At 44.8% G+C, this 23,559-nt stretch overlaps 2 protein-coding genes across 4 annotated transcripts; both read right to left on the minus strand.

Moving 5' to 3' along the window:
• Nucleotides 1-1,449: 1,449 nt before the first annotated feature.
• RCHY1 (ring finger and CHY zinc finger domain containing 1) lies at nucleotides 1,450-5,663 on the minus strand. Of its 2 annotated transcripts, none has more exons than XM_049815295.1 (9): nucleotides 5,402-5,663; nucleotides 5,186-5,305; nucleotides 4,932-5,047; nucleotides 4,745-4,823; nucleotides 4,208-4,252; nucleotides 4,046-4,104; nucleotides 3,036-3,062; nucleotides 2,638-2,758; nucleotides 1,450-1,603 (listed from the first exon to the last, which is right to left on the minus strand). In XM_049815295.1, the coding sequence occupies exons 1-9, from the start codon at nucleotides 5,459-5,461 to the stop codon at nucleotides 1,598-1,600; spliced, it is 633 nt and encodes a 210-aa protein (XP_049671252.1). In that variant the 5' UTR covers nucleotides 5,462-5,663; the 3' UTR covers nucleotides 1,450-1,597. The 2 variants fall into 2 exon arrangements, with proteins under 2 accessions (XP_049671252.1, XP_049671251.1); XM_049815294.1 differs by having other exon boundaries at nucleotides 1,450-1,655; nucleotides 5,402-5,655.
• An 829-nt stretch (nucleotides 5,664-6,492) lies between these two features.
• CDKL2 (cyclin dependent kinase like 2) lies at nucleotides 6,493-22,673 on the minus strand. 2 transcript variants are annotated; one of them, XM_049814938.1, is made up of 13 exons: nucleotides 22,164-22,673; nucleotides 17,223-17,417; nucleotides 16,131-16,309; nucleotides 15,120-15,232; nucleotides 14,668-14,807; nucleotides 13,534-13,622; nucleotides 12,880-13,006; nucleotides 11,722-11,987; nucleotides 11,161-11,251; nucleotides 10,287-10,398; nucleotides 10,059-10,165; nucleotides 9,232-9,324; nucleotides 6,493-7,622 (listed from the first exon to the last, which is right to left on the minus strand). In XM_049814938.1, exons 1-12 carry the CDS (start codon nucleotides 22,329-22,331, stop codon nucleotides 9,265-9,267), a joined length of 1,647 nt encoding a protein of 548 aa, XP_049670895.1. In that variant the 5' UTR covers nucleotides 22,332-22,673; the 3' UTR covers nucleotides 6,493-7,622; nucleotides 9,232-9,264. The 2 variants fall into 2 exon arrangements, with proteins under 2 accessions (XP_049670895.1, XP_049670896.1); XM_049814939.1 differs by lacking the exons at nucleotides 6,493-7,622; nucleotides 9,232-9,324; nucleotides 10,059-10,165; ... (1 more) ...; nucleotides 11,161-11,251; nucleotides 12,880-13,006 and having other exon boundaries at nucleotides 11,834-11,987.
• Nucleotides 22,674-23,559: the final 886 nt, after the last annotated feature.

A 23,559-nucleotide genomic window follows, 5' to 3' on the forward strand; every position in this document is an offset into this window, starting at 1 on the left:
TTCCAGCACTGCCTCATAAGTTTAAACTCAGCTGGGAATTTCCACAGAATATGTGTGTAAAACGAGAGCACATCACACATAACATAATTAGTTTTAATAGAGATGCTATTTTACATTTTTTTATAGCAGTGAGAAAAGTGCTTCAGAAAAAGATACTCCCATAAAGGCAAGCTACAGTAACGCTAGCATCCCCATCCTCGTATTTTGTACATAAAGGGGCGCTGTCAGATTAAGAAAAAAAGCTGTTGTTTTACCATAGAACAAGTTAAAAACAAGTAATCGTACGGTGAAGAGTAACTGGGCTTTTTTTTATTTCATTATTGGAAACTATTTGCATGTTCTGAAATGCTCAGAACTAAGAACTTTCTGCAATACTTAGACTGCAAAACACTGTGGGCAGTGGGAAGGTTTGTTGGGTTGTGTTTTTTAAAAGCACTCCTCCCTCCTCACCCCCAGTGAAATCAGATACTATTAAAAAAACCCAAAACCACAGAAAATTGGTCCCTGCACTACTTGAGTGCCTCTATGAACTGCTGTTACTTTAGCAAACATCTCGGGCTCAGTCCCACTAGTTGGCCCAATGTCAATCCTGACAAGACAATAGTATGTGCTTCACTTATGTACTTAACCATCAAAACATCAAGCTACATATATGCCTAAAACCCTACAACACCTCGGCCTTTGTAAGCGAATAAAGCAAAATGAGGAAGAAATGGGTGTAAACATGACTGCAGCTGGCAAAGGAATCTGAGTGAAGAGACAGCAGGTCAAATGGGTGTCCAGGGGAGAAGGGTGGCCTTGCGACTTGAATTTTAGGCCGTTCATCACACATATGTGGGCAGGCCAGCCTTGTTTCCAGGTGAATTCTGTATGGGTGCTGCGTGTGTGCATATGTTGACAAATCAAGCCAAGGGATGCAATTTCTGCAAGCTCACCCTCTCCAGACACTTGCGCCGATGGCTCCGAGGCCCTAGAACAAACACATCATTTAAAACGAATAAAATGTACTTGCAAAAAACTTTGCGGATGTCAGCTTTATGTAAAGAGGCCACTCTCAAAGCTACCAATTTTCTCCAACAGCTGCAATCAGAACAGCTATACCTCCACCTCCTGTTATGCTCACAACCTTCAGCTGCCCCAAAACATCTTCTGCTGTGTCAGCTGCTTATAATTTCCATTGTGCATCTCATTAGTTATTCTTCTAGGCTACCCCTTCTCTGACACAGTAAACGGCTCTTTTAAAGGGTGCCATTGTCTCTAGGAACTAACCCTTCATCAGGCAGCACACTGCTCGATGGGGACTACCCTGAAGGGCCTGACTGCGATATGCCCCAGATACTAGGGAGGGGGGCGCAATTAGCGAAACTCCTTTGCACCAGCATTAATTAAATTTTGTAACCATTTCACTGGTGCCATGACGACTTGGAATAAATTTTTCCTGACAAGTGGTTGTTTTTTGTTTTTAATAGATGGTCTCTTCCATGGCAGAGTCCTCCTCGTCCAGCTGAATGCAGCACCTATCTTGGTCACTGCTCCTCCAAAGGCAGTCTGCATCTTCCATCTTGGGCAGTATTGTACGATTCACAGTTTTTGCACTTCATGCCTAGGAGATGGAACTGCACTGTAGACCGGGCATTGCAGTCATTGCAAAGGATCTACACACATAGACAAGAGAGAGAGAGTCTTAAGCATCAGTAGGACACTCAACAATGTACTACAACCATGCTTCTAGCAACCACAGAACTGGTTTGCAATCTGGGGACAAAGCAGAAAATATCTTCCTTTTCAAGACAGTGGGGTTGATTTAACTTTTCCATTTGTAACTACTCAGATCATGTTGTATAATCACAGGGAATTTACTGTTAGTATGGCAAGGTGACTCCTTGCGTAAGTCAGGAATAGATACGCTTTGGCTTCTTCTCCATGTAGGAAACTACCAGAGAAACCCTCAAGTGAAAACGAGAGCAGATTAACAGCAGCTAGCAACATTAACCAGTCTGCTGTGCAAGACAGGCAAGTGAGCCTTCCTCTCAAAATAGGCAGTAAAGAGAAGTATCCTGACTCCAAGAATTGGTAGGATGGGTTGTCTAAACCGTAAAAGATGCAACTAAAACATTAATGACCAGTGCCGTTTAATTCAGTGTTACCTGCAAATAGCAACCAGTTGCACAGTTCTGAGTTAACACAAAGAAACAGGAAGAAAACAGAACTCTCTATGTGCTAGCCTTGCACAAATCAATAGCTGAATATTTTTCCAGAAAACCCACCATGGTTAGTCTGGAACGTGAAGCTCCAAGCTGCTAAGAACCAAATGTTCCTGGTTTTCCCTATGACAGCACCTAACACTACTGGAGAAAGCAAGATATTTCAAAAGACCAAGCCATTTCTCTGTTGTGTGAAACTACAACACTAAGAGGTTGTAGTTTTGGGGTTGGGGTTTTTTTGGAGTGCAGGTGGGGGGGGTGCTTTTTTGGTGTGTTTATAAACCCAGCAGATACACACGACGTTCCTTCCTCATTCCCTAACTGTCAGGTTGACTTCTGATCCAGGACAAGTTTTTAGTGCCCTCTACTGCCAGTAACGCAAAGGCACAGACCTGCCAAGAACAGAGACATCGGCACAAGTCTCATCTCTTACCTCCACCATCATGTTCTGATACTCTGTGGGCATAGGAGTCTGTGCTACTTCGTCATCCAGCTGACGCCAGTACCTTGTCATGTCTAAAGCCGAGTGCATGCACAAAGGACACCTGTAACCTCTGGCAGAAAGGAAAAAAAAAAGTCTGTATCAGAAGATGGAGTGGGGCCATGAAATGAGTCCACCCAAAATTACAAGTTTCATAACATACCAGTCAAAGAGAAAGACTACGAATGGAGGAGTTCTTGCATACAGAATTAGAAATTAAAAGCCCATTATCACTTTAGGAGTTGGCTTTAAGTTATTCAATACAGGATTGGCATCACATTCTTTGCCTCTTGAAGTAATCTGTTTGGACTACAACAATATTAAGAGAAGAGATGTTTAGAAATACTTACTCCTTTAGCATGTCCTCGTAACATGTTCTGAAAAGAAAACACAATGAGAAGTTTAGTAAGAGGAATGCAATTACTGACCGGTAACACATTTGGGCTGAACAAAGGGAAAAGGCACACAGCTATCCCCAAATCAAAGTTAAAAAACATCCCGAGTCCAAGTGAGAAAAAAGCTTCCCAGCAAAATCAGTGAGTACTTTGGCAAAAATCTGGAAACAAAGCACATCTGGTTCTATTCTAAGGTCTTCTAAGCTAACATGAAGGAACAGAGTCAATGCTGCGACAAGGAACGTGTGGTTCAAGTTTGCTGAAAAAATGGAGTGTGATGCATCACAAGGTAAGTTTAAAACAGACAGCAGTTGAATGAAGACTCAGTCCGGAGAGACCTACATCAAACACAGAGGCCATTCTCTTAGCGCACAGAGACAACAGGGGGAAAAACAAGCGAGCCAACAGAGTAATAAAAAGCTGCATCTGTTACACCAGACACAAGCAGAAAGGGAAAATGGAAGGGAAACATGTAATTATTCCTCCAAAGGCACCAATGCTATATATCACATCACTTTAAAATCCCAATAGAGCCAGCAGCTTTTGTAGCACAAGAGAGCACTCCATTGTCTTGGGGGCTGTCTTAAGGAAAAAATCTAAAACTTAAATGATGAGCTGCCACCAACCTCTTAAGACCATTGTCCAACTGCTTTCTGCACCAAAGAGGGATTTCTCTACAAGATTCTTGAAATTTAAGTAGTAACAGATAGAAATTCAGCATGGAAAAATTTAGAATGAACAGTACACAGGCCCCTCTGCCACCGCCAAAATTTACAGCAGAAAGAAAACAACCTTTCTAAAGAAAGTCTTTCCTGACGAAACAGAGACTATCCCCTACCATGTGGGTCCCTGAGAAACCATCTGTAAGTAGCTGATACAAACTAACCAGGCCCACAGTGATGCTGAAAAACGCCACACACAAGGCAGAAGCTATTCCCCTTTCTCACATATATGCAATGCTTTACCTGTGAAGGAGGTGACCGCAGGGCAGAACATGAGCTCCAACACGAGAAGTATGAATATCCTGTTGTGAGGCAGATATCAGACAAAAGACAATAAAATTTAATTCAAACACAGTCAAAAAGAGAGCCACGCACAAACCCAAGAAATGAAAAGAAGCAGCTCACCTCCAAACATATTGGACAGTCCTGCCTGGAGACATTTTCAATGCACTTTGCAAATACAAAATAAAAAAAAGTTATTCTACTGCATGGATATCTGCATTTTTCTAAATTCTAAAATTCCTTCAGAATGGTAAGATTTCCTAAACATTACTGTTTACGTTTAGTTCTGAGAATTAACAGGTGGCTTAGCATCTTAAAAACCAAACAGCTTGAAAGCATACACAAGAAAAGGGCTCCCAGAACTCCCGCGGCAGCAAGCAGCCTAGCTTTTCCGATACTGCCGCCGGAACAGGAGCTCAAACTTACACACTGTTAGATCTGCAATCAACAGCTCCTTTTAAAAGGAGTGAAGGAGACCAAGATGTTTATTTCCTATAGCTTCAACTGCTAGCAAAGTGCTCTGTGTTGCCGTTAGGTGCACTTAAGAGAACCTGCTGCTCCCCCTGTCCATATGGCCTGGGATGGAGCCGAGGCACTATCAGCTATCATTTGCAAGATGTTTTCTTTTTTAAGATAAGGAGTTAACCGGTGTACTCCTACCTTGTGCTTTCCTCGCAGACTCAAGCTTAGGCACAAGTTGCATTTCGAACAGTGGAAAAAATCCTCTTTCGGACCAATCCTGAGGAGAAAAGCGTCAGCCCAAGGCCGGTTCCCTCCTCTCCGTTCCCCACCCGGGCGGGGTTAGGGGCAGGGCCCGGCCCGAGGGTCCCGCCCGCCCCTCACGTACCTGCAGATACCGCACTCGGTGCAGTGGTACTGCTTCTTGTCGCGGTCGAAGAGGTGGCAGATCCCGCAGTAATACTCGCCGAAGAGGCTGTGGCAACCCTCGCAGCGCTGCTGGGCCTGCCGCCGCACCGGGGATGAGAGAAGAACCGGGGAAACGGCCGTGAGGTGCGGGACCGAAACCCCCGCCCCGCTCCAACATGGCGGCGGCGCCCCCCCCAAAATGGCGGCGCCCCCGGCCCACCCCACCGGACCCACCTTCTGCAGAAGGCGGCAGCGGGTGCACTGCACCTCGGTCACGCGGAACCGGTCCAGCCGGTGCCCCTCCGCGCCGTCGTGGCACAGCCGGCAGGCGTACAGCTTCCCGCAGCACGGCGCCTGCGAACGGTACGACACGGCACGGCAACCCCCTCAGCGACCGCTCCCGGCAACCCCCGCCGACCGACCCTCCGCTCTGCCCCGCCACCGCCTCACCTTCAGCAGGCAGCCCCGCCGGTAATGCTCGCAGCCCTCCTCCTCCCCGCCCGCCGCCATGGCCGCCCACACCTCGCCCGGCCCGGCCCTTTCGCTTCCGTTTCCGCTCCGCCGCGCTGCCGTCCCCGGGAGGCGGAGGGCCGGTTACCCGAGCGCCGGGCCCGGCTGGGCCGGCTGCGGCAGCGTTTAACGGTGCGGCTCGGCGCTGTCAGAGTAGCTCCCCCCTGCCCTTAAGCCTTGCTTGCTCCTCCCGCCGCCCCAAACCTTGCTCGCTTCCCCCTCCCTTCAGCCTTGCGTGCTTTTTTTCCCCTCCTCTCCCCTTAAACCTTGCTTTCTCCCCCCCTTAACTTTGCGTGCTTGCTTTTTTCTCCGCCCTCCCCTTAAGCCTTGCCTGCTTCCTCCTCCCCAAACCTTCCTTCCCCCCCTTCAATAATAAACTCAGAAATCATCTGATGCGCCATAGGGGAAGCCAGCCCACAGGTGGACAGTAAGAAGGTTTCCCCTAAATGTTTTCCAGGAGGAGGAGTTTGCTGTTTCTGAGACAAGGACCCACCACACACAGGTGTTGAGGATGAGCATCTCGGTGCTTGTGCCGGGAGGAGCACCCGGCTCCAGCTGGGGGCTGCTCCATCCGCTGGGCCTTTGGCAAATTCCCTGTAGGTCAATTTTAGGCAAGTAGCTTGGTTGCATTTGCCCACGGCTAGTTAAATGACTGCTGGGGCGAGCTGGGAATATTTGCTAAGGGTACAACTGGGCTACCCCAGAGCAGTTCATAGCAGTGAAGAAAAAGCAGGGCGACAGGAACGTAACAGAGCTATTGCCAGTAGGTCAGCCGAGCTGGAAAGGTAAAGGGCACACTGGATACACAGTCAGCTAGGTGCTGTCCGGCTGCTGCTGAGAGACATTAGGAACTTGTGCTTGTAAATGGCTGCAAGAAACTTGATGTCAAGTGTTAAATAAAAACTGATTCAAAAGTCCTATTTCTAAATGCAAGTAATGCCATCAATATAAATGAGCAGATATAATACCAAGTCCAGGGAAGACTAAGCGAGCACATCTCATATTTGTAAGCACACACTAGGACCAAGAAATCTGGAATTTGATTATCCTTTTATTTACAAATTTTAACGTAAGTGTCAAAAACACAGCATAGCCACAAAGTTCTAAATATGATGACATTCATACTGTATTCTGCCACAGTACATCGATGATAAAAGCCATATAATGACAAGTTCCAAAATTAACTACACCATACAGGGGGGTGAGCTGTGACAGCAGCCTCGAGCTGCCAGAAAACAGAGTTGTGAGCAACGCAGGGACAGCACAGAACTGACTACAGCCAGCTTGAGGGCAGATAAGCAAAAATGGTCTTATAACAGACCCAAGATAACAGCGATGCCATCTTTCTCCACAAGCCACTGTCAAGTTTTACACTTGCATGTCCCGACCCCCAAGGAACCTAAACGACTGATGACTTAAGGGAGTTACTGAGCGTTCACAGAAACCATTTCACATGCCACTTGCTACACAGCTCAGTATTTTACACTGTTATTCTTCCTTCACCATTAACAGCAGCCAGACATTCACCCAGCATGGCCAGACAACAGGCCGAGTTAAACACCCGAAAGACAACCACCTGAAGACTGGGGGATCAAAGCATGGAGGGAAAAGGAACCTAACACAAGATCACACATGCTGCTGAGCCTTAGCAAGGGTTTCAAAGGAACAGTTGGGAACATTTACATATTTAAACATTGTATTTCTTGCACTAACATTTTCTTCGCTGACATTTTTGTCAAGGCAAAGGTGCTTTCCAATACAGATCACCAAAACATGGCAAATTCAGCAGCTATCTACTCTCTTCGTTTAAAGAGAAACCCTCAAGAGGGGAGCAATTAGACAAAAGAAAGCCCAGCTTCCTTCAAAATCCTCCAAATCAGCTTCTACCCTTGTCACACACCAATAACCACTGTTTATCTCTGAGCAACCTCAGATAAGACCCGGCCCCAGGCCAGAAAGTCAACGTTTCGTGAGCTGTTTTGCATGCAAGAAATCCAGCAGCAATGGCAGTGTGAGCTCTGTCCTTGGACTGGACCTGAGCCTCTTCCCATGGCAGTCTGCTGGGCTAACAAGAGAATGAGGGATCCTCCTCTCTCCTGCAGAGACCTTGCAGCTTTAGCACCCGGAAACTCAGGTGGATTGTTCCCACTGTTTCAGCCACCTGCATCGAGGAGAAAAGCAGAATGATGTTATGGACGGGCTAACAAAACCAGAGGTAGTCCCTGATGATATGTTTCCTTTATTTTGATTTATTACATGTCCTTACCTTGCTAAAGCTGTGCACTTAGGCATCTGTGCTTCACAGATGAGACAACTTTAGTAAGGTTTCTTTTTCCCCCACTTCTATTATAAGGATTGCTCCCCACCCCAATGGTTTTTCTTCTTTCTTCCTAGTAGCATTAAGCCATCGCATCACGTGCATGTAAGTGACAAATACGCTCATATAGATTATGAGCACGTCCAGCATTGGTGCAGAGATTTCAGAGTCAGCAGCTGCTCTCTCTCCTCAAAAAGGAACCACCAGCACCCAAAAGAAAAAAACTAACGTGCACAGTATTACCATGACACGCTCGTGGCTATCTGTAACTAACACCGAGTAGGAGAGGAGGGAGGCTGTGGTGCCTGGTGGTCCCTGTGGCCACAGAGAGAATCCCCAGAGGAGCCAGTATGTGATCACATCCAGGCTGGCAGGACACAAGGTTCCAATAGAGCCAGAGAGATTTTGGAGCACAGCCCTGAAGACCCTCCCAGAGCACCTTGTCTCCTTCTCTCTTTATCTCCCCAACTTCTCCCTCTGGAAGGTACAGTCCCTGTGCCCAGCCTCAGTGAGAAAAGAGGGGTGATCACGAGAGTAAAAACCCTCAGCTAAGCACTGCATTTCTAGCTTTCAAGAGCACAAGACAAACTCCAACACATAGAGCAGACTCCCAGGAAGATGCTGAGCACAAGATGTAACAATACCCCAACAGAGAAAAGCAAAACAACAAAAACAAATCCACATATTTTTCTAGGAGTTTTCTTTCAGATAAACTGACTGACTGAAAGAACTGCATGTCTTTCAATGGACAAGATGAGAAAGTATTAAAACCACATTAAAAGCCTCAGCTTAAAACAATCTGGAATGATAAGAGGCAATGCTACGTGAAAGTGCAACTAGAGTGGCAGAATTCAAATTTAGTACTTCAATCTTAAGACAAGTCAACCACATAGCCAGGACTCCTTCTCTCCCAGACTCCTATCTCATACTTGGAGAGCACTGAGGTATCTCAGCTACATTAAAATGCATGACATAGTTATTAAATTTTTCCCTAATGTTAAGCTTGACAAGCTCCCCCAAACGCTTTTCTCCCTTCTTGCAAGAAAGTCCATTTTCTGTGATGCGCTTGACAATGCTGTACATAAAACCCATTTCTTCCACTTCTCATGAGAAGGCAGCCAGTTTCCCCTTTTTGTTATTCTGTCAGCCTGCTCAACTCCCAACTTCCTGAGCTGCTTAATTTCCAATGCCAATGCCTAGCACCTCAGCTCAGGAAAATTATTTACCTGCCATAGCCAACTTGAGTATCTGTAAAGAAAACTGCACGCTGCTCACAGTAAGAAGTCTGTCATAGCTAGGTGTCCTAGCCGAGAACATGAAGCGCAAAAGATTTTCCCATTGCACCTCCCAACTAGGTAAGTGTTCATGAAACTATCCATTTGAAAGACACGACAAGACTACACAGCAGAAATTAAAGACACCAGAAGGCTACACTGCAGAAATTAAAGCCCACCTTTTACAGACAGGTGTGATCTTCTCCATAAGGCTAGTGCTCAACTCTGGGGAAGCTGGCTTCTGATGCATCGGGCATCAAGGTCCCTGACAGCTGTAAATTAGGAAAGAAAGAAAGAAAGAAAAAAAAAAGACAATTAATTTCCAAGTGTAGTATAAATAGAACAATCAGAAACCACCTTCTAGGGACATATGCGATGCCAACATGTAACTTAAAAAAAATCTGTTCTTTGATAAAATCAGACTTTAAAAATGCTTCCCCCTTGTCCCAATGCAGTCTGCCAATTCTCAACTGGAAGCAAGGTAGCCAAAGTGACTGCCTGTGGAATTACCTACCTCTCAAACAACGTCTCCCTGTCACTGAGGAACTAATCTTTGAGAGTTGCAAGCTTTCCCCTTCTCTCCCTATGCCTGGCTCCTACGCTTTCTCCCTCCCTACTGCACTCAGCCCCTCAACATCTAATAGAGCCAGAACAGTTCTCCTCAAAACACGTGCCCCTCCTGGTCTCTATTCAACTCCAGTAAATCAGGCCTACTTGCACCTTGATCCAGCCAGCTGAAATAGCAACAGTTCATGCTGTCTGTCTTAGCACTGAGAGTCTAGTATTTAGCTAACCTCAGAGAGACAAACAGAGCCCCATGTTTCATCTGCCACCCTTCTCTCTTCCCCTAGTGTAAGGCCTCAGGTCCTTTTACTTAGACAGTTAAGAAACCAAGGCAAGTTCTGCTTCTGTTAAGAGTCACACTGGAAATCTGTGGGTCACGCTGTTCAGAAAGTCCTGGACCAACAAATACAGAGCAGCACAAACTATTTTATTGCTTTATCACCTGCTGTGAGGCCAGACTTGGATTATGGAGGTCAATAGCAGCAAGGGAGGGGACACGGGACTCTGAAACCGTTTTGTTTTCCTTTTTCAGAAATCTGGGATGCCACACTGCAAAACACAACCAATGCATACAATGTTAAGGAAGCAAGAGCTGACTGTTGTAACGCACACCACTTCCTGCCACTTATTTAGTATCCAGGTTTTATTTAGAGGACATCAAAGCTCATACCTTCCACTCCTCTCAGTTCAGGGAGATGATTTAGTTCTGGCAAACGCACATCTGTCTTGGAGAATTCCCATTTTTTCCTATTTGCCTGAAGGATGTTTTTTTCATTAGTCACCTGTAATCAAAAGGCGTACCAGCTCATGAAAATGTAGAAAAACGAAAGCTATTTTCAAGCTTAAAAATGCACCAACACAGCAATGTTCGGCTGTAGCTGGAATGTGCACAAGAGTAAAAGAAGAGACTCTAATGCATGTGAAGGAATCCATTCTGCTCAAGTATCATTTATACATTATAAACAAAGGAACAACCGCAGCAAAAAAACCCAATCATCTAAGCGAGACTGCTTTCAGAGAGACAAAATACAACACTAGGAGAACAGCTCGGATTAGTTATCTGTAAAAAGGCAAGTGTTCCTGCTGGCAAGGGAAGAATATTACCTAGGTAGTGAGTGCAGTGGAAAGCTTTCCATTTCACTTGTTTTCATTTTCAATTTTTAATGCATTTATGATATGACTAAACCAGGCCTGACCATGTTACATCCAAATCTTCAATTTCGCTTCAGTAGCGTGTCACACATGGTCTACTTTTCCTGACCAGAGAGGAGACTATGGATATATTCCAAGTCTCACAGATATCCCATGTTGGACTGCTCCCCTCATTTAAAATTCTCCTCTGACACAAAATACGTTTCACATAAGATAACTATTAGCAAAGGATAGCAGACAACACATCTATAGGTAAAAAAAAGGGTAAAGAAAATCTTTCTAGTTGGGAGTTATGGTGAAGGCTGCAACAGATGGGATCCTTGACAATAAAACACATACTTGAGTTCAGAATTTGGTTTTGCTTTGCCAAGGGGGAAAGACAGATGACTTACCGATGTCAAGCTTACACAGTAATGGCCTGCTGGAGAATGCTTCCGTTGCTTTAGAAATGGGTTCAAGTATTTTTTACTCTTTTCATCAACTCTGTAATCAAAAATGCCCCAAACTTTGTGTGAACTGGGATAACATGGTGAATATATAAAACAAAAGCAAGACATCCAGAAACACTGTCATTAAATGCTTGGAAAGAAGGCTTACAGGGAGAATATCCCTTGTGAGCTCAGTTAACAGAGAAGTTCGGTCCACAGAACAAGCCATGAGTCAAAGAAAGGCCAGTGTCACAGCAGCTGGCAAACTCTTGCTGTTCAGTAGAACTTTGCCAAATGCAGAAACACATGGACCCCGTGCCTGCGTGGACATGCACAGCTGCTCAAGGTGAAGCTGGGCCTTCTGATCCACGTACAATCCTCCACCCAAGAGCTGTTTCTAGCCATGTCCTGTCCCAAACCCGCATGTCACATACCCACATCATCACCCTGCACCTCTCTCAGGACATTACAGTTCCTCGGCAAGAGGGATGATGGATACGAGCTCTTCTAGCTCTGCTCCCATACCTGTAATTAAGGTTCCCAGGCACAGGACCCATCCCAACCGTGGTGGGAGAAAAGTTCTGGTTGATGGGAGGAATAACTATGCCTGCATTCTTGGCATAGTCCAAGCTGCTGCTGCAATCTTTTAGGCTGGTTTGAGGGCTTATTTTAAATGGGTTGATCGCACTGTCATAGAGGGAGCTCAGGTTGGAGGATCGGTCTGCATCAGCTTTAGAGCGCTTCGCCTTTAATAGCTTTGCATCTCTGCTCTTTGGGTCAATGCTGAAATCCTGTTTGGGAAATAAGAATCATCTTTCTCTTACAGTCATGTTTAAAAAAGTAGCTTAGAGCAGTGCCTGCGGGGAAAAAACGGTCAAAAGCCTAAACCTGCATGATTCTGCAAGGAGCTGATGAGATGGATTTGTTTTTACTAGAAAACCTCTGTTTTCCATTAAGCAGGAGGAGACCCGTCAGGATTCCAGCACCCTCTATAAATAAGTCACCTTAAAATGGGATTGGAAATAATGGAGGAAGAACAGCTGCATCCTGTGTCACTTCCACAGAAATGAAATAAGAATGGAGCCCAATGTCACCTCAAAGTCACTCTGAAGCCTCTGCTCCTTAATATCTGATTGAAAGCAAAATATATAATTTTGGCGACAGGGCTTTAACACAGGTAAACAGCAGCATACAAGCATGTTTTCATGATTCAAGATGACTTATGCTTCCCAATTGATTCTCCCTTCAGCTCTGTATTTACCAGTAACTGCATCACAATGTAGTTTACCTGCAAGGGACTGGCTAAATAGCCACTTGCAGACTGTTCAGCCAAGCACAAGAGCAACCCTGCAGCAGCCAGACAGCTAGAATCAAAGGCACAGAACTTCTACACAACAGCCTGCAGGCTGTATTGCACTGAGTGTCAGAGCTGTGCAGGCATAGGCCTAATGTACTGCCTTGAATCAGGCAACAGGGTCTTCAGCACTGTTTAGACTTACAGTGGCCTCCAAAGGTGAGCTTCTCTGGCACATCACACTTACCTAGTCTTTATAAAAAAAAATATGGAAAACTATGCTTATATTTTTGCTATGAACTTAAACTGCTGCACATACTTATATAGTGATTTTGAAACATAAAACAAATAAGAAAAAATACAGGTTTGGAAAACAAAGATGGACCAACCTGGACACCAATAATTTTTCTTTCTTCTAAAACATCATCTTTGTCCCTTTTGATGATTTTTGATTTTTTTTGTAATTGATGGTCTCTGGCATCTTTCTGAATCTTCAATTTAAGCTCCTGAGCAAATCTAAATTCCATGGGGGGGGAGGAAGGGGGGGGGGGAAAGGAAAGGGCTTCTGTTAATCTCAATATCATCATCAGTTGGTGTTCAGCCCAGGCTCCTATAGCCTTTTAAATAATCAAACAAACCATGCGTTTTTAACTGAGAAGCCAACCAAATATGATGTATCCATTAAAATAAATACAATCTTACAAGCACACGCTTTTCATATTACAGCAATAAATGTTTATGTCCCAGTCTGGTGTAGATGCAGACAGTGAATACAGTGTAAGACTATACTACCCAATACAGTGTGACTGACACTGGGTGCACACACTGATGAATTAATGTCATAACAAGGTAATGAGGCAAACATGCCGCTGCAATGTGTCTTCCCTTTCAACCGTTCTCCTACTTCCAGGAAGGCTAAAACCAAACAAAACCAAGACATTCAGCAGCTGTCAGCTCTGCAAACCCCGTGTGCAATCTTCAAGCGGAACTGCTTAACTTACTTCTAATATGAGCTTGCTTTGAGCAAGAAATGAACCGTTTACCTTTCAGCAAATCCATCTTTGTTAAAGAAATCGCACTGCAAGAGTTCAACACATGATGGTCTTTTGTCTGGATCAATCTGCAAACACTTCTGTCAAATCAAAAGAAACATTAGAAGGCAAATACATTAGAAATGAAACAAAGGCTTTAGCATTTCCGACTGAAGTCAAGAAAAAAAGCTGCAAAACTTTCCCTTCTAGGGCCTGTTATATTGAGACGGGCCCAAGAGACACGAATACCTAAGAAGATTAATGTTTGCTGACTGCTTCCATTCCAACCACTAATGCTCACAAAGACTCATTGCATAGGAAATACCTGTCATACAAATAGATCACCCTGCTCTCAGTAAACCTCCCTTGTTTTCAGTCACATTTGTTTGGCTAAGGTTTTAGAAACTGTTTTGATCATCAGACATTTCAAATACGACCATGTTGGTTTTAGGTTTAGTTACCCAACATATCGGTGCTCCAGATGACTGTGTCAAAGCACAAAAACACTCCCTGGAAAGATTCTCCAGAATCTATTACAAAGTTGTAGGCTTCCTAATTCTCACATGGTAGACACATAGCTCCAAGAGCATGGCACACGTTTGAATGACATCGCATCCAAGTCTAATTGCTTGCAGTACCTCCACCAGCAGGTAGAGGGAGGGTTGGCAGAAAACACTATCCACACGGCTCTGCTAGCAAGTAATAAGTCAGGGACTGTGTATCATCTACATAGCATCCACTTAGGTAGCAGACAAGGGACAAAACTTGTTGGGAGACCTTCCAAAAGATCGACTGATGCAGTGAAGTGTACGTGGGACACTTTCAACATATAAGCCCTTCTTCACCTTTCAAACCTCCTTGGAAAACTTAGTGGGGCACTAGATACTACAAATCCTCCCTGGAGGATATAAAGTGGTTATTTTGGCTCTGGAGATGACTATCTTAGTATCTCCTGCCACCCAGGACAGTGGCTGTTGTACCCTTGAAGTCCTCACTAAGCTACCAACCCAAGCAATTGCTCATTGTATAGGTAATTGAGGGAAAGCCAGTTTAACAGCCGCAGCCCTTTTGTAGGCTGTATTCACTTCCCCAAGGCAAAGGACAAGTAAACAGAAAAATGTTCATAGTAAACCATCAGTTAATTACCTTGGCTAAATCTAGTACTGCAGCAGAGAGCTTGGGATATCGTTTGTCCAGAGATTCAGCCTCCTTCACTTCAGGCAACCTCATGCCAGCAAAAAGGGGATTTTTATAGAATAACTCTTGGTGTCTTGGAATTAAATTACCTGGAATCACACAAACAAAGCAACCCCATGGAATAACTACAGAATAGTCCCATGAAACGTTTGAGAGGCTGAAATACTGGGTCAGCACTACTGTAAGAGCTACAGTCTGGGTCATTCTCTTTCCACCTGTGTGCCACGAATTGATGCTGTACTCGCAAGCTCCTAGCTCCCCCTGTGTAAAAGGCGCTAAGAGTATATGCTTTCAGAAATACACACACCACAGCCTTTCTCCTTGCACCTTACTTCCCCCCCTCAAAATGTATTTCACTCCATTACTAAGCAGGCACTAGGAGCCCAACAGGCATTTCTTACCCAGGCACTTGGTGATATGGTAGAGCTGGTCAATGTCTGAATCTCCAGGGAAAAGGGGCTCTCCTGTAAGCATTTCTGTTATCAAAGAGCCAATAGCCCACACATCCACAGCCCTGGAAAAAAACCCAACAAACAACACCCCAGCTCAGCACAGCTTCATTTGTCTCTGATCTAAAGTCTGAGCCAGGCCAGCGCATAGTACGTCTTCAGCAGGTTAGGAGCCCCGAGGGCAGCTCTGCTACCCGAAACAGCAAGACAGCTGTTTTTCAAGCTTACAAGTGCTCTGATGAATGGCAAGGATTCAGCTCTTGAAGCAGACAAATGCTAGCAGAAGCCCGACAGATGTAAAATCAGGTTCCAAAAACTAATGCTTTAAAAATACTAATACAACATAACACATTAGTAGAATCTTGCACTTCAGAGAGCACAAAGGTAAGCAGCTCCTCTTTCCGCAGCCATCCGCTCTTCAAGCATATTTGCTGAAAATTAATTAATACAGGGACATACATAAACCCGCACAATTGTACTAACAGACCTGTGATTAACACAGTTTAAGTTCTGACCAGGTTTTGTGGCACTGGGGATCCCATTAAGAAAAATCTTATTCATCCCACCTCTTCCCTCCTGAAATGTCCATCTAGAATTGTTGGAGGGACTTTTCTGTCTTCCCTCCATGACTCCGACTGCACAGGACTGAGGTCTGTCATAGCCTCCCCAATACTACCATTGGCAACTGAAAAGCTCCTATAGACAACAGACCAGGAATACTGAGGGCTCTCCTCACCTTTTGAGCCAGGAAAGCCTAGCACTGGCAGTAGCTAGCTGCAGAGTGGGAAAGAGGAGAGGAAAGCTTAAAACTTCACAAGTGAATAACCAGGGAATGCTGAACAGCATCCCTTCAACCTGTTTGCCAAGCAATAGTCCCCTGCCTACCCAAAAACCAGAGCATCCCCCCGCCCCGTTCTCCCCACAAGCCCACAACCCTTCTGCAGCCTCACGTGCCAGTCTTACTTGCCATATTTGATATCTCCCACCAGCAGCTCTGGAGCTCTGTACCATCGGGTTGCCACGTAGTCTGTGTAAGCTTCCCCTGAAGCTGCTAAGGTACGGGCAAATCCAAAGTCACATAGTTTTACAACTCCTGACTGGGAAACTAGTATGTTCTCTGGCTTAATATCCCGATGTATTATCTGCACAGAGAAAAGAAAGTCAAGACAAATAAATTCCTCATTTCTACATAGTAAAGTGACTGGCTCACCAAAAATAGTAGCTTTCTCACATCCAGGTAGAACACTACATTTTTGCAGGTGTGGGAAACATACAGAAACTGTAAAAGACAGCTACATGCACATAGTCAATGAACAAGTGCTGACCCAAGTACACAGGTAAACACAGAACCTCTAATTTTTGCACACAGAAGCATTTACTTTATGTATTGCTCTGCATATGTTCTGCAGGTGTATTTAGTGTAGGTATTTTAACAGGCACACTTTATTATGCTTGAAAATCTGGCCTTGACCACAAGTTTAAAAGCTGTAAGTATTACAAGGGCCATGGGCAAGTCCTGCAGTTAAATGTGAAGAGTATTTTAGGAATTCATAAGAGACACAGTTTCCCAAACATAAAAATAAATAAATAAATGCACGTGTGTTTATATATAGAGTTATACAACTACGATTAAATTGGCAAACCTGTTAGAATTCAGTCAAGAACAAAAACCTAAAAATACCGAAGAGAAAAAAGCAAGCCTACATGTTTACATAGACACTATCAGAGTCAAACTTTTTAAAGAGAGACTGATTATCTCCCTCTGCAAGATAAGCCAACCTATAATAAGGTGCCACCAAGTATTGGATCCCCATGGACTTCTGGACCCTTCCTTTGAAACACACTCACAAATCAATCAGAGACAGACTGCTGGATTAGCTGACATCAAGCTCTGACATTTTACATGAAATTCAGTCCAGCCCTTCTGCCCTGCCCTGCCTCTTCCTTTTTGGCAAAAGCTTTATTTTTCTAAGTTTTAATATATATGAAAAATATAGGCTTCTGTATCTATTCATTCGAGGTTAACTGCAGAGCCGACTTCTTATACATACTTACATTATGACTGTGACAAAACGCTATTCCTCTCATAATCTGAAATAAGTATTTCCGAACTCTGCTGTAGTCTAGTCCGTTTGGAAACACCTCAAGGTCATCAAGCACCGTGTGATCCACAAATTCAAACACCAGATACCACCGTTTCTTCTTCTTACACACTTCCAGCAGGTTCACGAGATTCTCATGCCTGAGTTGCTGTTATAAAACAGGAAAATATTTTATGAGAGCTTGACAGCATACAATGGGTAAACTACAACCAGATACTTTCAACTGCAACCCAGCCACTGTACTGCCCTGGCATGCTCTTCTTGTGATGGCACTCACACTCATTTATTCTTAAAATCAGCTCACTGATATTTTTTAATAGGTTTTATTTCACCAATTTTATTTTATTTTTTTTTTAACATTATCTGGAGGATTTCCATCACCTCATATATGCAGACACCTGTTTTTGTAACCTAAAAATAAATAAAACACTGACTAAGGACATTTCTTCTTAATGGGGATGCTGAAAACACACTGTTGTTTTGTTGGAAAAATCTCACGCGTTCTGCTTCTCACAATATTCTCCTCACATAAGAGGTGACACTAACTCATGCCCTGATCCTGAGAAGCTTTAGAGCAAGCTTATGTTCCACATCAGATAAGTCTTGAGGAACTAAAAAAAGAAATCTAGAGGAACATTTGAGAGACAAATAAGAAAGACGTGAGAAACAGCAGGCACCTAACAACATCTCCCACAAAGACTTGCCATAGCAAAGGAAAACCCAGAGGTCCCCGAGCTAGCAGGAAAGACAAAGCTGGATGGTTTGTAACCGGGAAGTTCAGCATTCTGCCAAGTATGTCTGACCACTGCGAGAACAACAGGGCATTTAACCATGACTGATGAGCTGCAGGGACTCCTTGCTAATTCCCTGGTTTTGCTTAAAAACAGCTCAAGCAGCAATAAACACAGCTTGTTCCTGTAACATTGGGCTGTATCTGTGACTCAAACTCCTTTTAGGAGATATTCTTATCAAGGTGATCAAGTAACACTGTGCTACCTTGCCTGCTCCCTCAGGGCAGGGCACAAGGAGCAATGCTAGCTACCTCTTCAAGACAAGATTCAAAGGATCGCTGAAGACAGCTCTCAACTTCCTGTTTTAAGAAAACTTTTTGCCTCTCCCAACAATCCAAAGCTGATTTGTCTCTTCTCTTCCACACTTCCAGGAAGTTTTACTACTCTTCTCTGTCATTCCTTTCTCTAGGTCCTCTTTTATAAAATCTTTTACATGCCCATTTACAAGAAAACAAAACCAGCTGCAATGCTTCTCTGTTCTACGTAGCTGCCAGTTCATTGCTGTAAAGGGAACTAGGCCTTAAGCCTCATTGTTTCTAAGACTATTCGTATCAGACATGTAACTAATGATTAGAGATTGCTTTAGATGTGATTAGTAGAATGCAGGTGCTTATAAAACAATATGTATAAGCTGCTTATTTGCCCTATGTGTAGTCCCCACCATGGCTGGCTAAAACCCCTGTTAAGCTGAATCAACACAGGAAGGATCATACATCTTAGACCCAAGACATGAGAGTAAGTGATTAACTTTAGAACAAGATAAATTAATAGAATAGCCTGAGTGATTTTCACAAATTCAAAGGTGATCTTTGATGTGTAAGAAGATAAGTGATTGTGGTGACCCAAGACCTTCTGCCTACAACCACCAACTTCAGAAGAACCGGGACACGAGAATTGATGAGATAAATTGATGACTGATAACGACATAGGAACCAAGATCAACTGGAAAATTACAAAGAGTTTGGACTGGGATAATGGGTGGTAAAAGGTATATAAGATTGAGAAATTTTTGGAAGTTTGCCCTTCACTGCGCTGGTGGCCCAACTCTCAGTTGTTAATAAAGCAAACCTAGAGAAACCCATGACTGAAAATCCTTTAACAATTGCCAACTACTCAGTGTATCTTAATTTTTTCTAATAAGGCTGATAGACTTTTAAGCTCCTACCATACCCAAAGCATTTCTGTTGGCACTGCCAGCTTATACATGTTTACAATAACTAACATGCCAGAATACAAGCACATTGAATGGATAAAAGGAAAGTTCAGAATTCTTACCTATAATAGTGTTAACAATTAAACAGCTTCTATTAAACTTTGCCTAGTGGATTCAGACTGAGAATTGCCAAGGATTTGAAGAGGGTGTTTTTTTCCCAGTATTATGCAGAGGGGGAAGCTGAAGACAAAAGAAAACCCTGCAACTTAAATGGAAAGAAAAAAAAAAAAAAAAGCTAACGTATTTTCTAGCTATTTTGTCATCGAATTCTGACCAGCCAAGAATCTACCTCCAATTCGTTACACATTTGTAACACCGGTTTACCACATACCACTTGAACAAACCAGACCATGCTACAATGCACAGTTATTTAATAGCTTGGAGCCTGGCAGGGAAACATCACTGGAGGCTGCCTAAAGGCAGCACCATAGCCCAGGGATCATGACCAAGGAAGATACAAAAGGACTGCAGAGGACAGGGACTTTTAGGGGAAATGCTCTGCCAGTCCAGAGGGAGTACCAGCCAACCTGCACCTGGGTCTGCCATAGACTCAGATTTCTTAAAAGGTCTGAAAAGTGAAGATTTTAAAAAAGATGATCAATTAGAAAAAAATGCTCTTTTCTCAAAAATAATTCATTCCCAGCATAGGAAACCTAAAGAGGTTTTCCTGTTTTCAGCCACGATTAAATTTTTGCCCAAACTCCAGAACAGGAGGAAAAAAATATTAAAAAATAAAAGAATTAGGTTCACAGGGAGCACACAAGTAAAGAAACTACAGAAAGATTAAATCTCTAGGTATTTATTTTCACTGTGAGAGGCCACACTTATTGAGCTATTCATGGAAACGTTCCCCTTGCTAAGTTTCCATTTACTCAGGAAAACAAGTTAATTCCCAACACACCTGAGAGGCGGTACGTGCTTTGACTCAGTAACTAAGCCAGCCTGGCCAACAGATCAGGTATGATCCAAACTCACACCAACCTTTTTACAGGAGTTTGAGAGGACAACGCTTGGAGCTGCTGGCTGCGTCTCAAGCTCCAACACGTACATTTCTATTAACTCTAAGGGTCTGTAGCTCTTGCAGCAATGGCAGAGATCACCTTTTTTCCTACACAGCACAGGGACTGTAGTCTGGCAGACATGCAAAGAGACACCTGTGGCAGCCCAGAGGAGAGCAGACAAGCTTGCACGTATTCCCTCCTCCAAAACGCCCTGCATCAGAGGAAAAGCCTAGATGCACTCCAGCTTTAATAAGACTTTCCTTCATTTCTTCACCAGACCGATCACCTGTGTCCCAACATTTAAAACTACCACATGTGCCCATGCAGAGACAAGCACTCTTCTGTGCATACCACCTGTGGCACAAGGGAAGAAAGAAAATGCTTGCAACTACTGCTGGAGATTACAGTGGCAAACACAGGGACTGAAGGCGGTCAAAAGAGCAATCAGAACAACAGATGTATGACCTGGCACAGAACGTCACGCTGCAACCTTGGCATCCTATTCATGAAGGAACTCGGCAGAAAAAAATGGCAGTGAAAGAGTTTAGGAACTTGCAAAAGCTTCTGTAGGAAGAACAAAGCCAAGAGAGGAAGCAGAAAGACCACATGACAAAACACTGAAGAGCACACACATAAAACCCTGTATATCTAAAGCTCTTGAGTGTTTTCCCAGACAGAGTATCTACAGCCCAAATCATGCACTCAAACAGCAAAGGACATTATTCCAGCCGGCTTCAGCCTAGGGGCTAGCCGTTGATTGATAAGGTTCAGGGAATTTGATACCTGTTCTCCTCCAGCCTCTCGCTGGCAGTACAAACCTGCCAGAAAAGTGCCATTAATAAAATAAAATTAAGTAAAACTTTCCTCAAAGCATTTTTCTGTATCAGGTAACACCAGTACCCAGCCTGGTTAGGCACACTCTCACACATTCAGGTCAACATTCACCTGCAGGTTTTAAAAGTTCAGCACTTCCTTACTTTGCAACAAATTGACAGCAGCAAGGTACTTGACATTGGTACACAACACAGGGGGACACAATTACCACCAGAAGGGAATGGAGACCTTGTGACTCCCTTCCTCCTGCCCTTCCCTGCTGAATACAGGACACATAAACAGACTAGATTCTAACGAAGCCAGGTTTAGCCAGACAAATCCAGCACAGCACCCAGCCAAAGGGAAAAGCTGCTCTACAAGGCTACAACTCAAACACTAAACGAATCTACCACGGCTTGGCTGCTCATGGAAATACAAACAGGGGCCAATCAAGTCTCTTTTGGTTTGGACTTCGTTAGTTATACTTTATAAATCATGGTCAGAAGCAACTGCGTTTCCCTTTCAAAACTGACCCAATGGCTTAAATTTACACCTATCCTGTAACCTCACTGGATAAACACCCCTCCTTAAAGGACTATTAAGTCTTAAGAGACAGTTTCCTCCCAAGAGCTCACCAACTCCCTACAGGTAGGTCTCACTCCACCTTTACTGCAAGAAAAACTCAGACCACATACATGAAGTTGCCTATTCTGCTCGAACAAGACATTTGCTTTCATGAAGGTATTTAAAACACCCGACTAAGATCCAAAATACGCCGTGAAGAGGCACCTCGCGCACGGCAGAGACTGGACCCGCACACCGCTGCTCTCCCTCCCCAGAGAACACTCACGCTGAGCTGCATTGTTTCCCCTCGCCTGCAGCAGGACAGGCTGTTAGAGCAATAACTACAGGAGCTTCAAAATAAAGACGTGGCGGCGGGCGTCGTCCTGCGACTCCCAGCTGACGAATTTAAACACAAAGCCATCAAAAAAGCCATCGGTTTGGTCCGACTCTGCTGCAAAACGCGGGCCCGCTCCCCTGAGCTGCCCTCACAGCCCCTGCGGCCCCTTGCTCACCTTCAGCAGCTTGATTTCCCTCACAGCGATCTTCCTCACCACCGCGTCGTCCTCGCTTTCCAGGAACTTCTTGACAGCGACGATCTGCCCAGTCTCCTTGTTTCTGCACTTGGTCACCACCCCGTAGCTGCCTTCCCCCACGAGGCCCAGAACCTGGTACTTCTCCATGGCCGCAGCTTTCCCCCTGCGGAAGGCCCGGGGACCGGAGAAACTCCGCTAAGCCGCGGCCGGGGTGGGTTGAGGGAACCGGGGCCTTAGGGCCCCGCTGATGGACGGTGGCGGGCGCGGGCCCAACGCACTGTCACCAGGGCAACGGCCTGCCGTAAAGGCGCAGCCGCCGCGCGCGCGGCCCATCTGTCGCAACGGCCGCACCGGCTGTGAGGGACGGCGGGCTGCGCTGAGGGATGGCGGCCGCGACCGGCGGGACCGGTAAGGGGCCGGCAGCCCCCGCCCGTTGGCGGCGGGAGAAAGAAGGTGGGCTGGCCGCCGTGAGGGAGGCAGGGCGGAGGTGGGATCCTGAGGTACCGCCTGTCCCCAACCTCTGGTGTGTTTGTGTCACGCCCCTGAGGGGGGGTGATGTCAAACCTGACCGGGCGGGAACGCCACTCCTCTTGCTGGAGAATGTAACCCCGATATTTTACGCTTCTCTTATTAAAAAAAATTGTAACTTCTGTGGAAAAGTTCGATGGCTCTTCTCAGCTAAGGCCAACGGCAAGGTTCGCATGTCAGCTACACACAATTCCTTGGCTACTAATAAATCATCAACATAACTGTATCAAAACAGATCTGTTAGGTTTTTTTAAACACAACATCCTGCAAATCTTTTACTAGAATTTTAGAAAACTAGCAGAGGACCCAGCGAAGCCCTGTCTTGTTACCTGTATCTTTCCCGAAATAAATGCAAAAAACCCCATATTGAGAACCCAGATGAATAACAGGTCTGCTGATTCAAGGCAAAAAAAAAAGCTGCCCCTGTATCTATTAGACAGGGGTAATTATGTTCATTAATTAAAAGGTTCAAGACCATATTCTTATCAGAAGAAGGGGAAAATATTTTGTATTCAGTAGTGACTGCACCATAGGTCCTTTTTTGGTCATACCCCTCTTCAGTGACCTGGTCATACATGATAATTACAACAGTGTCCCATTCCTCGAGGCCCATTGCTCCTAAAATCCGCTCCTCTGCTTTTGCCTTGAAGACCCCCGCCTCCCCGTCCCCTCAGCCTAGGATCGCTATTCTGTGTTGGGCCGAGGTACCGGGGGGACAGGAGCAGCCACGAAACAAATTTGTGAGTTGATGGCACAGGAGATGCCGGACTCCTTCCTAACAATGCCAGCTTAAGGGAGCGCCCAAGATGTGCTACTTGGCTATAACGAGTTAAAAGGCCTTATAAAA

This window comes from Accipiter gentilis, chromosome 12, assembly GCF_929443795.1.
Source record: "Accipiter gentilis chromosome 12, bAccGen1.1, whole genome shotgun sequence".
Classification (NCBI taxonomy): Eukaryota; Metazoa; Chordata; class Aves; order Accipitriformes; family Accipitridae; genus Astur; species Astur gentilis.

Excerpts from the sequence above, each read along its gene's own strand:
- RCHY1 (XM_049815294.1), bottom strand. The coding sequence starts at position 5,461 with ATGGCGGCGGGCGGGGAGGAGGAGGGCTGCGAGCATTACCGGCGGGGC. Across the intron at positions 5,306-5,401 it reads GGCGGGGCTGCCTGCTGAAG|GCGCCGTGCTGCGGGAAGCT; the intron begins GTGAGGCGGTGG and ends TACCGTTCGCAG. Across the intron at positions 4,824-4,931 it reads ACCGAGTGCGGTATCTGCAG|GATTGGTCCGAAAGAGGATT; the intron begins GTACGTGAGGGG and ends TTTTCTCCTCAG.
- CDKL2 (XM_049814938.1), bottom strand. The coding sequence starts at position 22,331 with ATGGAGAAGTACCAGGTTCTGGGCCTCGTGGGGGAAGGCAGCTACGGG. Across the intron at positions 11,988-12,879 it reads GAAAAATTATTGGTGTCCAG|GATTTCAGCATTGACCCAAA; the intron begins GTTGGTCCATCT and ends TTTCCCAAACAG. Across the intron at positions 9,325-10,058 it reads CAAGTCTGGCCTCACAGCAG|CTGTCAGGGACCTTGATGCC; the intron begins GTGATAAAGCAA and ends CCTAATTTACAG.